This window comes from Felis catus, chromosome A2 (assembly GCF_018350175.1).
Source record: "Felis catus isolate Fca126 chromosome A2, F.catus_Fca126_mat1.0, whole genome shotgun sequence".
Classification (NCBI taxonomy): Eukaryota; Metazoa; Chordata; class Mammalia; order Carnivora; family Felidae; genus Felis; species Felis catus.
In genome coordinates this window covers 51,052,351-51,065,778 of record NC_058369.1, presented here as the reverse complement: position 1 = coordinate 51,065,778, position 13,428 = coordinate 51,052,351, and the positions used below count along the sequence as shown (strand labels likewise).

Sequence of the window (13,428 nt, the reverse complement as noted above, 5' to 3'; positions counted from 1 at the left end):
TCCCCACATCAATTACTGTCTCCAAAGCCCCAGAAGCCAGTCCCTCTACCAGTCAGGGCTCCGTAAGGCAGGGGCTGCTAGTCACCTGTACCAGGACTGTGCTGCCTGCAGAACTTGTTAAAAATGAAAGATCCTCCACCTCTACCCATTCCTAGCTAATTGAAGGTCTCAGCAACCCCGTCTAAATTCCTCTAGTACTTGGGGAATCTGTGTGAATAGGCTTCCTACATGACTAGGGTCCATTGATGTCTGAGAATCACTGCTCCCACTTTAACCACCTGTGACTACATGTCCTCATCTCACTGAGATTTTCATGGGTCAAGAGTTAAGAGGCACAACCCTGTCTTCAGTTGTCTTTCTGCTTTACCTGCCCCCCACCCCAATCCCTTCCTGCACAAGGAAGAACAGTAAGAACCTTCCAAATAACCCTACAAAGACAGCAATCAAATGAGAATGCAAGAGAGCAGTTGTTCAAAAAGATTTTATTTTGTGATCTGTGTCAAACTGCCTCATTCTCAGTGCAGGTGATCCCCTCCTCTCCAGGAAACAAGAATGGGAAGAGGGAAGTCTTTCGTGAGGTCTCAGCCTTCACAAGGCCCCAGGGAACTTCCCCACAGTTCTGAGAGTTGATGGGAATCCCAACAAAGACTAGGGTGGGTGAAAGGCAGTGACAAGAGGGGTGGTGATCACCAGTGAGGAAGCTGGGGGTTGGAGAACCCTGTCCTTGGCCCTGCTTGGCTTTGGGGCTGCCATGTGTATGATGGAGAAGGAGTGAGAAGATTTCCCATCTTGAAGCACCCCTTGTCCGGGCATGGCTTTGATTCTGCTCAGGGCTCAGGTGAGAGGAGCAGGAAATTGTTGTGGGCTGGTTACTTCATAAGGTGCTGCTGCTGGTGCCCCGGAGTCCAACGCCACGGACAAACTGCTCCAGCAGGCCTCCGATGGCACCAGAGGGACTGGGGGCTGCTGCTCGAAGCCCCACTGTGCTGCTGTATGTGGCCAAGAAAGCTGAGCGTACTTCCTGCAGCCGAGTCTCCCGCTCACTGAGGGCTGCGAGCCTATGAGGACGGAGGGAAGGAGGGAGAATGAGTGCGTTACCCTGGGGCAGAGTCCAACATCCTCATGATTATACCACACCACTTATCCTTCTGCATGTGAAAGTTCAAGGCCAGCATCTGTCCTGTGGCCATACTACCTCTGGGGTTCAGGCCACAAATATTTGGCCTTGTTCCCCTCAGCTGTCAGGCTACTGTTCCTGCCTAGAAGCTGCATGTTTTATTGGTGCACTGGGGAGGAGGGGAAGGTAAGCAGGAGGGAGTTAGCCCCAACTGTTGGCTCCCGTTCCTCAGTAAGAGTAATGTGAGGCACACATCATAGACCTAAGGAGAGACCACAAGATGAGGCACCAGGCCTTGGCTGACCAACGGCCTCAGCTTTCTTGAGGCCAGGACCTGGAGCATCCTGGGAGAGAGCTCTTGGCAGTGTTCTGGAGAGGCCCTCAACTGAAAGCCCCTGAGGCTCTACCTACATCTTCAGTCACTGTGATCCCCAGGCAAACTGCTAGGAGGGTGCTGGCTTTTCTGGCAGGATTCCTGTTCTGCTTCCATCTGCTTTTCTTTCAGTGTCCTCTACAAACACTGATCACAGGTGGAAGACAGGAAGCCTCTTCTCTCTCCCTGCCCTGTAACTATAAGTCAAGAAGGGGAACAAGTTAAAAAAAAAAAAAAAGAAAAGAAAGGGAATAAGTACATGAAAACTCAGGCCTATCAAAGAATGAAGCTACCTGACACTTTGAAAGGTCTCTAATAGAAGAGAGTACCAGCCACACCCAACCTATGGATTAAAAGGTATGCAGTCTAGGGGTGGGAGGGACATGGAATCAGAGGAAAGTTCAGGAACTCACGTGGTGTTCACTGTAACTGTCCCCTGGAGGGCTTTTTCCAGGGGTCAGACTTCTATGACATGAGCCCTTATGTTCCCATCCACCTAAAAATCACAACTAGCCCTGACCACTAACTTATACCAAAATTTCCCCTAAGAGACCAATCCCTGCATAATCCCTTCCAGGAATTTGTCAGCAGTAGCAGCAATGTCTCCAATTCTCAAGCCCAAATGACTTGCACCCTGGGGCTTGGGGGAAACAGATGGGAGGTATGAAGATAAATGACAGTCCTAGGGTAGGTATGGGGAGAAGAGACCTAGGGAAAGTACACTGGTGGGAGTGGTATATATGAGTGGGTGAGTGAGTGTGAGAGAGAGACAGAGAAAGGAGCAGCAGGTTCTAGGGTGAAGGAAAGTGAAGTAGCTCTTGCAGCAGCACTAAGAAAATGGAGCTGATACTGTATTCCTGCAATACCGTGAACAACTCCCAAGTTTCTCTTGGCACTTGGGGGAGATGTGTGGCCCTAGATCTCCTCTACTTTTTAATTAGGTGTCCTATAGGCTGGAGGCCATGTGTTCTTCAGCTTTTCTTTACAGCATATAACCGGGAGAGATTCAGATTAGTCTGTATTCACATGGAATATCCAAAGGTCTATATGTGTGCATTCTTACTGCCCCTTATTTCTGGGAGGCAGAAGGGGGAGAGATCAGCCTGTTTAGAGATAAGAAAACTGGAGCCCAGAGAGAACATGTGATCTACTTGAGGATACACAGCAGGCAATAGGTAGGCAGGCAGAGACACTCTAGTGCCAGTCCCTCTCAAGAGATGAACTAGCAGACTCAGAGAAGTCAGGGCTGACACCCAATGACATAGCTGGTAAGCAGAGCAGCTAGGAGTTGGACTAAATTCTCTGATAACAAAGCCCAAGCACTAAATCCACATACTGTGTGACTTCACCAGGAATCAACCCTGACCCCACCTCTACACTGCAATTTTGGAAGCCATGAGATAACTCAGAACCTAGCCTTCCCCTGGGAACCACCCGGACCCTGAGGGTTGGCTAGGACATCAGAGAGCTACCCAAGGTATAAATTGTAGGATCTGGGGCTGGAACTCTCATCTGTTCCAAATCACTGTTTCAGTGGTTAATGCCAGTTAAGTGAGGGGTGCTAACAAGCAGGGGCAGAGATGTCTGCTTCTTCTAGGGAGGGCTCTTGGGCCAATTCCATCCTAGAATCCTAAGATCCAGTCTCTGCCCGCCTTCAGCAGGGATTGATCCTTCGTAACTGCCCAGGGCAACTCGCCTCCGGCCAGTCAGCACTAGTATGAGCAGGATTCTGGTGGTGATGATGAATCCCCAGCACCTGAAGTTCATTCAGCCCATCGCGGGGAAGGGCAGGCCCTGCTTCCCAGGCCACCAGGGGCTCTCCTCTGCCGGACCCATGAAGCAGTAGAGCAGGCAGGGGGCAGCCACTCAGGCAGATACACTGTAAGAGTTGGAAGCCCAGTACTGGAGGCTTAAAGGAAGAGGATTTTACAGGCTTGGGATTTAGTATCCCCGTCCAATTCTCTTTCCTGACCAGAGGCAAAAACAGAAGACAAAAGGGGGGAAGGGAATGGCAAGAAACTCTTGATTCTGCTTGGAGGAGCACAGCCCTCGCGCTAACCTAACTCCATTCTGGCTCTGGTCTCCACCATACACCTACTCTCACTACCCCACTGTTCTGATTTCAAAGGATTCGCATGTCAGGCAAAGCCTTGGACAGAAATAGAACCTTCTATAGTTACAGTCCAGCCAGCTTTCCCTCAGGGTGTGCCCTGAGACACCCATGGATGAGTTTTGGAAGCTGGGGCATATGAACACACTCTGTAGCACACTTCCTGCGCAGCCCATAAGGCCTCTTTCATACCTCAGGAGTCCAGGAGCAGTGAGGTGTACTTAGCTGAGCCACTGGGGAGGGGCAGGGATCCCAGGCCAGCTCCCTGGGGCCAGCTGCTGCCTCACTCCTAACCAACACTCTTGACTGCTCACCAGCTTCTGATATGGGCAGGGGAGCATCCTGCCTTCTCAAGCAAGACACTTACAGACAACTGTTAGGGAGCTCATCCGGGAAGCTGAAAGGGAGAGAGGAGTCTGTGTGCAGGACAGCCCGTTCCTGAATACTGCCACAGCCTGTTACCATCTGCCAGCTGCCAAAGTCTGTGGAGAGAGAGGATCCGGGCAGGGGATGGTCCACTGATCTGGGGCAGAGAGGAGAGAGAGGGGAGATGATGCACAGTCAGTCAATATGCCTGACAGGGGTGGCCCTGGAGGGGTGGGAGGCGGCTATGGTGGTCCTGGGTCATAGCCATAAGGCTCTGTTGGTGGAGCTTCTGTAACATCAAGCACTTTCTTCAAAAGTACAAAAACAGCTGGATAGGTTGTGATGGAGAAAGAAGAGTATAGACCGTTAAGACAGATCAGCTGTGAGGATAATGCTTTGTGCAAAGACAGAAGCAGAAGAACAAGAGCAAAGCAGAATGAGAAGAGGTGAGCCAGCAACCAAAGCCTCGGGTTAGGGCATGCCTGCCCTGGTGGCTGACAGAGCAAGTACAATCTCAACAGCACCAAATGGAGGGGAGAGCGGGAAAGCAAGCCTGGACGCCCCCAGAACAAGGGATGTAGGATCACCTCTTACTCCCAGCATGCAGATTGGCAAGGTGGGCAAGGCAGAACCCAGGAGCCACTGAGGTCTTATCAGAGTGATGCAAGAAAAAGCCTCTTGGGGACAGTGGAGGGTGGTGACCTAGATTGAAGAATAAGGTGATGGGAGCCTTGAGCCACCCCCGCCCCCCTTTCTCTGCAGCACCTTCCAGAAGCCATAGTTTGTATTCAGAGGCATCAACCCAGCAAACGCACTGGCTATGCCCAGAGGGAAGGGATGAATCAGGCAGGCAACTTGACAGCTTCATCAGGCCTTTTTCAGATAGAGGAGCGGTGTGCAGGGAGAGGAAAGTTGTATTGGGCATCTGCTGCCACCACCTTCTCGCTGAGAGCTAGCCTCTCTCTACTGTCTCAGGGCAGTAGTCCAGCCAGTGGAAGTGGAGGGGGAGGGGAGGAGATAATAAGACATCAAACAAGGCTCTTTCATCGGCTACCCCAGGTCTCCATCCCCAAGGGTACATCAATTTTGATGTCTGATCCTTTATTCAAGAATAGCAGAAGGTGCTTCTTATAGAGACCCAGAAAGAGAGAAGCATGCATAGTGGTGTAGGGTGTGGGGAACGGAGAAGGACCTTCATCGAACTTGGCCCACCCAGTTAGCTGGCATCAGGGTCTCCTAGTTTGAGGCAACAGCCCTCATAAGTGGCCAGCACAGGCTCATCCTCAAGCAGCTGCCACCTAAGTGATGCTCTGGCCAGGTACTGCATCTCTGGTAATCCTTAACCATCTTTATCTAACAGAGAGAAAAATGGCAGTTCAGACAGGTGAAGACATTTGCTCAAGGTCCCATAGCCAGTGAATGCAAGAAGAGCTTTTTGAAGGCAAGTTTGATAACAGATTTGTCCTACAACAGAACCACCTTGAGACCAGAGAAAACAGATGGTTTTCTACGTTAAAGCTGCCATGAATAGGAACCCCCTGCAACACAGAGACTTCCACATTCATCATTCCTGCTAAACCCTGGAAGGTTTGTGACAGCAGCATTAGGGATGAGAACAGGACGTGGTCTGCTACCTAGTGGAAGCCCCTCGTGCCCTAGAAAGAAGTGTTTCCTTGTTTCTAGATGGAGAAACTTGGTAGGGCTCAAGCAGTCTGTAAATCAAAGAGACAGCTGCCCAGGAGAGGGTAGACCACATGCCACAGTCTGGTATTTTCTCTCTGCTTCCTCCAGGTTATCCTGGGCCTTCAGTCAGCATAACTCCCCTCAGGTCAGCATGGCTCCACAAATCTATCTCATCTACTGTTCAAACTTCAGGGCAGAGTTTCTCTTCCAGTTTTAGCGGTCTGTAGGAAAACAACTGCTAAACACCAGAGTTTTGAGGGGACAGATGGGATGTTGAGTAGGATGGGGCACTCCTGAAAACACGTAAGTTTCTCTTGCTCGCCGCCCCCCCTCCCTGGGCTATCAGAAACTCACACTACCAATGGAAAAATGACAGGAACATGGAATGTGAGGATTCCTGGTCCCCTAAGCTAGGCACTTCCTTTTACTCCCGCTGTGTCCAGCAGTTAGCACCGCCCAGGCAAGAACCATGTTTGGAGTGGCCAAGGGATAGCTGTGGAATGAAGTAGGCAGCACACATAGCAATAGGGGGACATAAAGCCATCTCAACAAGCAACCATCTTTTGCATCTTGTACAAGAGTGAGCACACAGGCTGCAGATGAATCTTCCTACTTGAGGCTTTTGTCAAAGGAAGGGTTGCAAAGCAACTGTTCAGCTCCTGGGTTTAAGAGCAAGGGACTATGCTAAGCAGAGAGGTGCTCTTAAGTGCCAGATTAGCTGGCTGGAGGGGACACCTAAAGATGAAAGCAAATAGTCACTAGAACAAGTGACTGCGCCTCCTGAGTAATAAAAAGGAAAACTTTCAAGACGGTCTCAGTACCTAGGTATGTTAACCAGCTTTATCAAGACTCCACACTCTTCTGCCCTGGTTCTTTACTCAAGCACAAAGCAGCAGAAAAAGAAGTCTGAGTTCTAGCTCTTCCAATCTCCTGCCTACAGGACCAGGGGGAACATGGGGCCAAGCTATTCTCAAACTGGAGAACTGTGGAGCCAATGATTCTTCCAAGGTCATGTGTCCACATCCCTGAAGCTCAGAGGGCTCCTGTCTCTGCCCAGGAGACTAGAGCCACAACTCCCATCTTTCCCCACCTCCCATCTTTCCCCACCTCCTGTCAGGCACCCAGTGTGGGCAGGACTCAGGCAGGTATCTTTTAGACAGTCCTTTTTGGAAGGAGGTACAAGAATATCCATACAAGCAGAGCTGGCCCCAACCCACACAGCTGAGGCAAGAATGAACAGGTCTGGCCTGAGTGCATGGCCTGGCTTTTTACCTAGCAGCCTAGTGCCCTGACATGGCCTGTATGCCATCAGATATGTGAATAAGGACAGGTCCTTTACCACAACTGTTTACTGAGCATTTATGAAAAGGATGAGTATTTACTATGTGCTAGATACTACGCTCCATTATCTAATTAAAAAAATTTTTTTTCTTAACGTTTATTTATTATTGAGAGACAGAGAGAGACTGAGCGTGAGCAGGGGAGGAGCAGAGAGAGAGGGAGACACAGAATCTGAAGGAGGCTCCAGGCTCTGGAGCTGTCAGCACAGAGCCCGACGCGGGGCTCAAACTCACAAACCACGAGATCATGACCTGAGCCGAAGTCAGACGCTCAACCGACTGAGCCACCCAGAAGCCCCTCCATTATGTAATTTAAACCCAAACTTAGGTAAGCCAGGATCATTACTTGAACTTTAAAGGTGGAATGAAAAAACTGAGCTCAGCAGGGAAGTGATTTTTCCAAGTTACAAACAGCTGGCGGACAAAGCTGGGACTAGCCTAAGCCAGCCTCATGATACACTGATCTTCCTTCCTGATAAAGGGTGGGAGGGACTTCAGGGATTGGTTCAGGGATGGGCACATCATTTCCAACTGGAATAAAGCACAGAGCTTCTGATCCATGATTAGAAAAGAGGTCCTTTTGTGATTCCTGGATGTGACAAAGGAAGCAGGGTGTCCTAGAAGTGGCTGTTCACCATTAGCGAAGCTGTCAAGGCAGAGCTAGCATGTAGAAGAAGGGAAGGGTAAAGAACCACAAGAAAATGGAGCTGGAGCCTTGAACAGACTACACCGGAAGGTCATTTTTCCACTGGACTTTTCCATAAGAACCAAGTTTTCCTTTATTGTTTAAATCTACTGAGATGCGTTTTCTGTTAATTGCCTCTGGGAGCACCTGAAATGATGCTGATGCAGAAGGCTTGAAGGTACACAGCTAGGAAGAACCTGGGTGTTGCCCATCTAAACCTCTCATTACACAGATGAAAAACAGAAGCCCAAAGTCCTCAAGTGACATGTCTGAAGTCATGCAGGGAATGACTATCTGAGCCAACACCTAAAATCCCAAACTTTGAGAAGGCCTGGATGTCACCTCTAATCTACACTTATGCCCTACCAACCCTCAAGCCTCCAGATGATGGTTCCAGAGCCTCTGCCTAACTGAATGCTTCCAGGAATGGGGAAGCATCAGTTTTCCCCAACCCACACTTTAAACAAACATCAGTGTGTGTGTGTGTGTGTGTGTGTGTGTGTGTGTGTGTGTGTGAGAGAGAGAGAGAGAGAGAGAGAGAGAGAGAGAGAGAGACAGAGAGAGAGAGACAGAGAGAGAGAGAGAGACAGAGAGAGAAGGAAGGAAGGAAGGAATGAAACTGCATTCCTGCAGCAGCCCAAGAAATCTTTTATGGCTCTAAGTGTCCTTTTCTGGGTCTTAAGCTGGCAATGCCCTCTCACCACTCATCCTTGGTTTGGAGCTATGGTCCCATGCAAGACAATGTTAAACATGAGACAGGAACCCTATGTGTTGCCGAAAGCAATCTGGTTTCTCTGCCTCATTAAACACAGCCCAGGACAGAGCTCAATGGTTATACTGAGCAGTTGGTATGTGGTGAAAGATGGGGAAAGAGCAGCTAGCTGGGCAACAGAAGTTGGTTCCTATGTTTCCACTTAGCTATTCAACCAGGCTGCTGGGTGTCCCTTAGCCAAGTTAATCTGCTCTTTAGGCAGCTTGGCTTCAAGCTGGGCTCAGTGGTGGCACCATCCCTCCTCAGGTGTGGACAGTGCTGTGCTAGCAACCCCCCACCCCTAAAGATGTCTGACTCAGGAGCAGAGACCAAGGCCACATGGGGCTGAGCCATTTAGTAACCAGGACCTTGGGAGGCACATGAGCTCAGAGCAGTGGTCTTGCCTCCTCCCAGCCCCCAGCCCTGTAGCTGATGAGAGATTTAACAACAGTCCAGAAATGCAGCTCAAGCAGAAGCTGCTGCATGGCAACTAATAATGCAAAAGAGCCACAAGTCTTCTCAGAGAGGAGTACAGTGTTGGGGCTGGGTAAGAATTAGCACCCCACAGAACTTTCTTCCCAGCACAACACCTACTTCTTAACTGCGAACAAAGCTTCGCTGACTCTTTTCATAGGAAAATCCTGCTTTAAGAGAGAATTCGGAGCATATGAAACCCAGAGAATTCACATCATGAGGGAAATTTCAGCTGTCACAGATAGGGGTTCTTTCCATGCAGTTCCCCCTGCTGCATTAAAAAGCTGATTGGCTGTTGTTACCTAAGAGAGGCAGGCAGGGAAGCTAATGACAGGATCCCTCAGGCACTTTAAGATAAAAGAGACTAAATTAATTTTAATGTTAATGGAAATACATAATTAGAATGCTCCAAATCTGAATAATCTAGTCTTTCAAAACCTCTGGCAAACAGGCTCCCAGTCCAGAACCTTGTTGCCTGGCCAGACCAGCTGGGCTCCAAGCAGGCATTCCCAGAATAGACTGGCAGAGCCAAACACCTCAAAGCAGCCCTGCCCACGCCTCTCCAAGGCCTTGTGCCCCACTTTGGCTCAGCTATCCCAGTCTCGACTATGCCAAGCACACAGGGCTGTGAGGCCAGAGGACTCCCCCAGCCCTCCGGTCTCCTTAGGGAGGGGCCTTTGTAGCTCTCCTGGGCCAACCCTCAGAGTGTGAGACACCCAGTGCAGGCAAAAACCACTGTGACGCTGACGAAAACTATCACAAGATTGAGAAGTAGGATTTCTTGGCAAGAAGAAGGGGTAATAAAAAGCTAGGGTGTGGGAAGAGGTGATGGAGTGCCACCTCAGTGGGAGCCCCTAGCAGCTGGATAGTTGAGACTGGAGCAGGACCTGAGAGGATAGGAGGAATCTTCTGGTCTCTTTCCCAGTTGTCTAGCAATGCTGCACAGGCAGGAAGGGAGGTAGGGACAGTGAGTAAGAGTTCCAGCCCAGAACTGCGAGGGTTATGTAGAGCCACCGCAGCCCTCGAACAGGCCTGAGGAAAGCTGGGCATGCAGACAAGGGTGCCATGGCAGCGGGCACACAGGACAAGAACGCGCACAGGCCTGTGACTTGTCTGCCCAGCACCCGCTCTGCTCAGCCACCTTCACCAAACCTCCTATGGGGTCAAAGGAGTTATAATCTTTGTTTAGTGGATGCAGCTATAACCCTGGCAGACATGTGAGTGCTCTGAGTCCTCTAAAGGTGAGCACGGGGGACTCCTTGGGCCCGTGCACTCTGCGGGGCTCCTACTAGCCTACAGCTGACCTCCTCTGCCTGTGTGGAGAAGGGCACCCTTCCTCCACTGCCTGCCTTTGCCCAAGGAGAAAAACCAGAGGATGGTGATGGGAAGAGGGTTCCAGAAATTTCAGGTCTTTCCTTGTAACATGCCTGTGACTTTGGGGCTTGGTTTCCTTACTGTTAACATGCATGCTGGTAAGACCTGAAACTTTTGGAGCAGTTCATTTCAGAGCTGGGCTCGAATCTGGGCTAGACTCTAAGGCTCATGCTCTTTATGCTAAATGCCCCTTTCTCCTTGGAATTTCTTAAGGACCTCTTAAGCCACACCCTGCTTTGTTCTCTCCAGAAGGGCCAGACATTCTCAAGACTTTAGAGAACAAAGCAACTCACAGGATCCTTTTCCTGTATGTATGACATGGAAAATATGGCAATGCTAGGAAATGCTTTCCCCAAGTGCCAGGCCATCCCTCAGTCCTAAGCCCCTACCTACCCAGTGCTCAGCTTCAGTCTCTTATAGGAAACATTATTTCTGCAGCATGCTCCAGCCACACTTGTCCATCTGGCTGAGCACTTCTCAGATGTAGAGTCTCCCAAGGTTCACCCGAGCCACACACATCTAGCCTAGCTCACTACTGTCTATTCTCCTCACCGCCCCTCCAACTCAGACATGGAATATGAGGACCAAAAAGGACTTTGAGGATCTGGGTCCATCTCTTGAAACAGAATGTGAGGGCCCAGGGGCTGAGACCTGCCAAAGGCAATAGGTGGAGGCAGCCCTAACCCCCTGCTCATCACACTGTAACCAGTACAGTTTCTGGATTTCCTATCTGCCAGGGCTCTGGGAAGGAGTCTTCAATCGGTGCTACAGACTAGCTCTTACCCAAACACTAACACATCCTCCAAATAGGGGTGGGCCTGCAAGCCTGGCCAACCCCTCTGGCCTCCTGGGTACACTGCTGACTAGGCTGCATGCCAAGGAACCACCTGAGACACCAGCTCAGGGTCTGAAACCCCACTCTCCAGGCTTATTAAGAGGGGAGGGCTAACTACCTCCACCATTAGGGGCTTTGGAGCTCCTCACCTGGGTTTGGGGACCTCCAGGGGACTGCTACCCATCCTGAAAAAGTCAGAATGGTTCGAGGATGAGGAGCTGGAAGACTTGGCTTCCCCCAGCCCCTGGTGGGAAGGCAGGCGGTCCTCTGAGGGCTGTGACCGGTTCCAGAGCACACTCTGTGGAGAGGATGAGTGGCTCTTCCTCCTGCAGTAGAAAGAGTAGGGCTGTTGGCCAAGGGGCCACCCCAGGCAAGCCCTCTGCCCACTTTTACCAAATCTCAGGGCCCGGTCCTTCCTTCTACTGGGAAAATGCCACATAAGAATGGGTATACATTAGTATTCCCTCAGGCTTGGCTATGGGCAGCAAGAGCTGGGTCTTCAGAGGGACTGTGACATCCAAATAATGCTGGCCTACTGGCCTCAGAGCACATGCTAGATTTGTAACTAATAGCTCAGAAACTGCCCCTCCTTCCAAATGTTATGCAAAATTTTGAGTCATTTGTCTAGAGACAGAGTCATCAGATTCTCAGAGGAGTTTACCCTCCAACAAGTCCCCAATTCCCAATCATCATTTTGTAGTCCCTTCTCATTTTCTTCTTTTCTCTACTTGCCCCCCCCCCCCATCCCCCGCAACCTCCCAGGCAAATGATACAAGGGAGCTCCTCCAGGGAGTCTTCTTAACACCAGCCTCCCCTCACCCCACCCTGTCTGCCCAGCCCGGCAGCTTCTTTCTTCATCTCACAGAGAGCCCCAGTCCTTTATGTTCCTGGGCCACCACGGACAGTGCCCCTCACCAACCAGATGGCTGGCCTCTGAGGTCCAGGAGAGACAGCAGGACAGGGAGCTGTGCTCTCAGCCCTACTGTCGGGGGTCCCTTTTGTTCTTGGGGCTCCCTGGAGCTGGTGGCCCTGGGCCACAGCTGTGAGCAAGCTTAGTTCCAGCCTGGCCCCTCACCAAGCTGCCTGAGTCTGTGCTCCTGCAGGGACCAGCTCCACGGCCTCATAGGTGAAACTCCCGGCGGCTCCTGGGGAGCTCTCCATGACCAGAGAGAAGTCACTGCCAAGGCTGGTGGTGCTGCCACGGTCCTTTCGTCCTGAAAGAAGCAAGTGCCATCAGTCAGCACATTATCTTCTCACACTACTGGTCCCCCACTTCTTCCATACCATACAGCTGGAAAGAGAAGTTTCTAGAACAAACAGTTCCTGTGTGGTCTATACTAAGAAATATGCACAGAGGAAGGGAAACCTGCTGGGGCCTGTAACTCACTCAGCATACAGATATCTTCCAGAGTGAAGCCTGCGTCCCGGGCTGGTAAACTCTTCCTCCTGTAAACAGAAACCAGAATAGTGAATTACATTCGGGGCCGGGGGCTCTTTTGTCATCCCCATGCCTGGCATGCTGCTTGCCTGGGAAAGAAGCTCCAACTCACTGACAACTCAATGAGACATGTCCTACCTAGAGTGCTGCAAAACATCAGGCCACTTCTGAGAGGCCAGCAAAGTCTGACTCCTTCCTTTCACCTTGTCCCCCCAGAGTTCAATCTGGTCCAACACACCTAGGAGCTTGGATTTGGAAGGCAAGTGAATTCAGAAAAGATACCAACTCTCACAGAGGTCGTAAGGCAACTGCCAGACAAGACTCCTGTGCTTCCCAGGCTGGAGGCAGATTGTTCCACGATGGTGGGCTGCACAGCGACGCAGACACACCGCTGCAGCAGCCCAGGGAAGGGCAGGCAGAAGAATTTGCCTCAGCCAGAGACTGGGGTGTCGGGAGTCCTCCTGTGCTTCGGCTGGCTTTTCCCTGCAGCAGTGTGCCCTTAGTCACCAGAGACCACTCCTTGGTCCGAAAGCCCTTCTGCTAGTATGACTGCAGGCAGACCCCAGCCCTGCCTCACAGGCAGAAGAGCCTCTTCCCTGACTAGATGTCACCAGGGATCCCTACCCTGGCCTCAGAGGTCAGCTTGCCAAGCAGGCAGGGAAGCCAGGCAAGGCTAAGACAGTGAGTGAGACCCTGCCTACCCTTCCCAGAATGGTCCTTCCCAGAGCACCCTGCCCAGAGTGAGAGAAAAGCCTTCTCCTCACCTCTGTGTCTTCAGAGCAGAGAACTCCTCAGAGATGATATGCTTCAAAAAATTGAAGCAGAAGAAGAAAATCTGAAGAAACCAAAAAGCAATACACATGAGAAGACAGCTTTCTCCAA

The 13,428-nt window shown here is 50.9% G+C and overlaps 2 protein-coding genes across 7 annotated transcripts in view; both read right to left on the bottom strand.

The window, feature by feature from the left end:
- CPNE9 (copine family member 9) overlaps positions 1–11,392 on the bottom strand; it is a 31,107-nt gene extending 19,715 nt beyond the window's left edge. For all 4 annotated transcript variants that reach the window (XM_011280193.3, XM_019824959.2, XM_045051932.1 and 1 more), the window contains exon 1: positions 11,258–11,392. The gene's annotated coding sequence lies outside the window, so the exon portion shown is untranslated. The remainder of the gene's footprint in view (positions 1–11,257) is intronic.
- Positions 464–13,428, bottom strand: part of MTMR14 (myotubularin related protein 14) — a 45,171-nt gene continuing 32,206 nt past the window's right edge. The window contains exons 14-19 of one of the 3 annotated variants that reach the window (XM_003982451.5): positions 13,311–13,381; positions 12,496–12,554; positions 12,184–12,322; positions 11,258–11,434; positions 3,968–4,123; positions 464–1,058 (exon numbers count right to left, since the gene is read on the bottom strand). In XM_003982451.5, the coding sequence (XP_003982500.1) occupies positions 875–1,058; positions 3,968–4,123; positions 11,258–11,434; positions 12,184–12,322; positions 12,496–12,554; positions 13,311–13,381 (786 nt within the window). In that variant the 3' untranslated portion in view covers positions 464–874. The remainder of the gene's footprint in view (positions 1,059–3,967; positions 4,124–11,257; positions 11,435–12,183; positions 12,323–12,495; positions 12,555–13,310; positions 13,382–13,428) is intronic. The other 2 variants (XM_003982452.5, XM_003982453.5) reach the window with 2 other exon arrangements.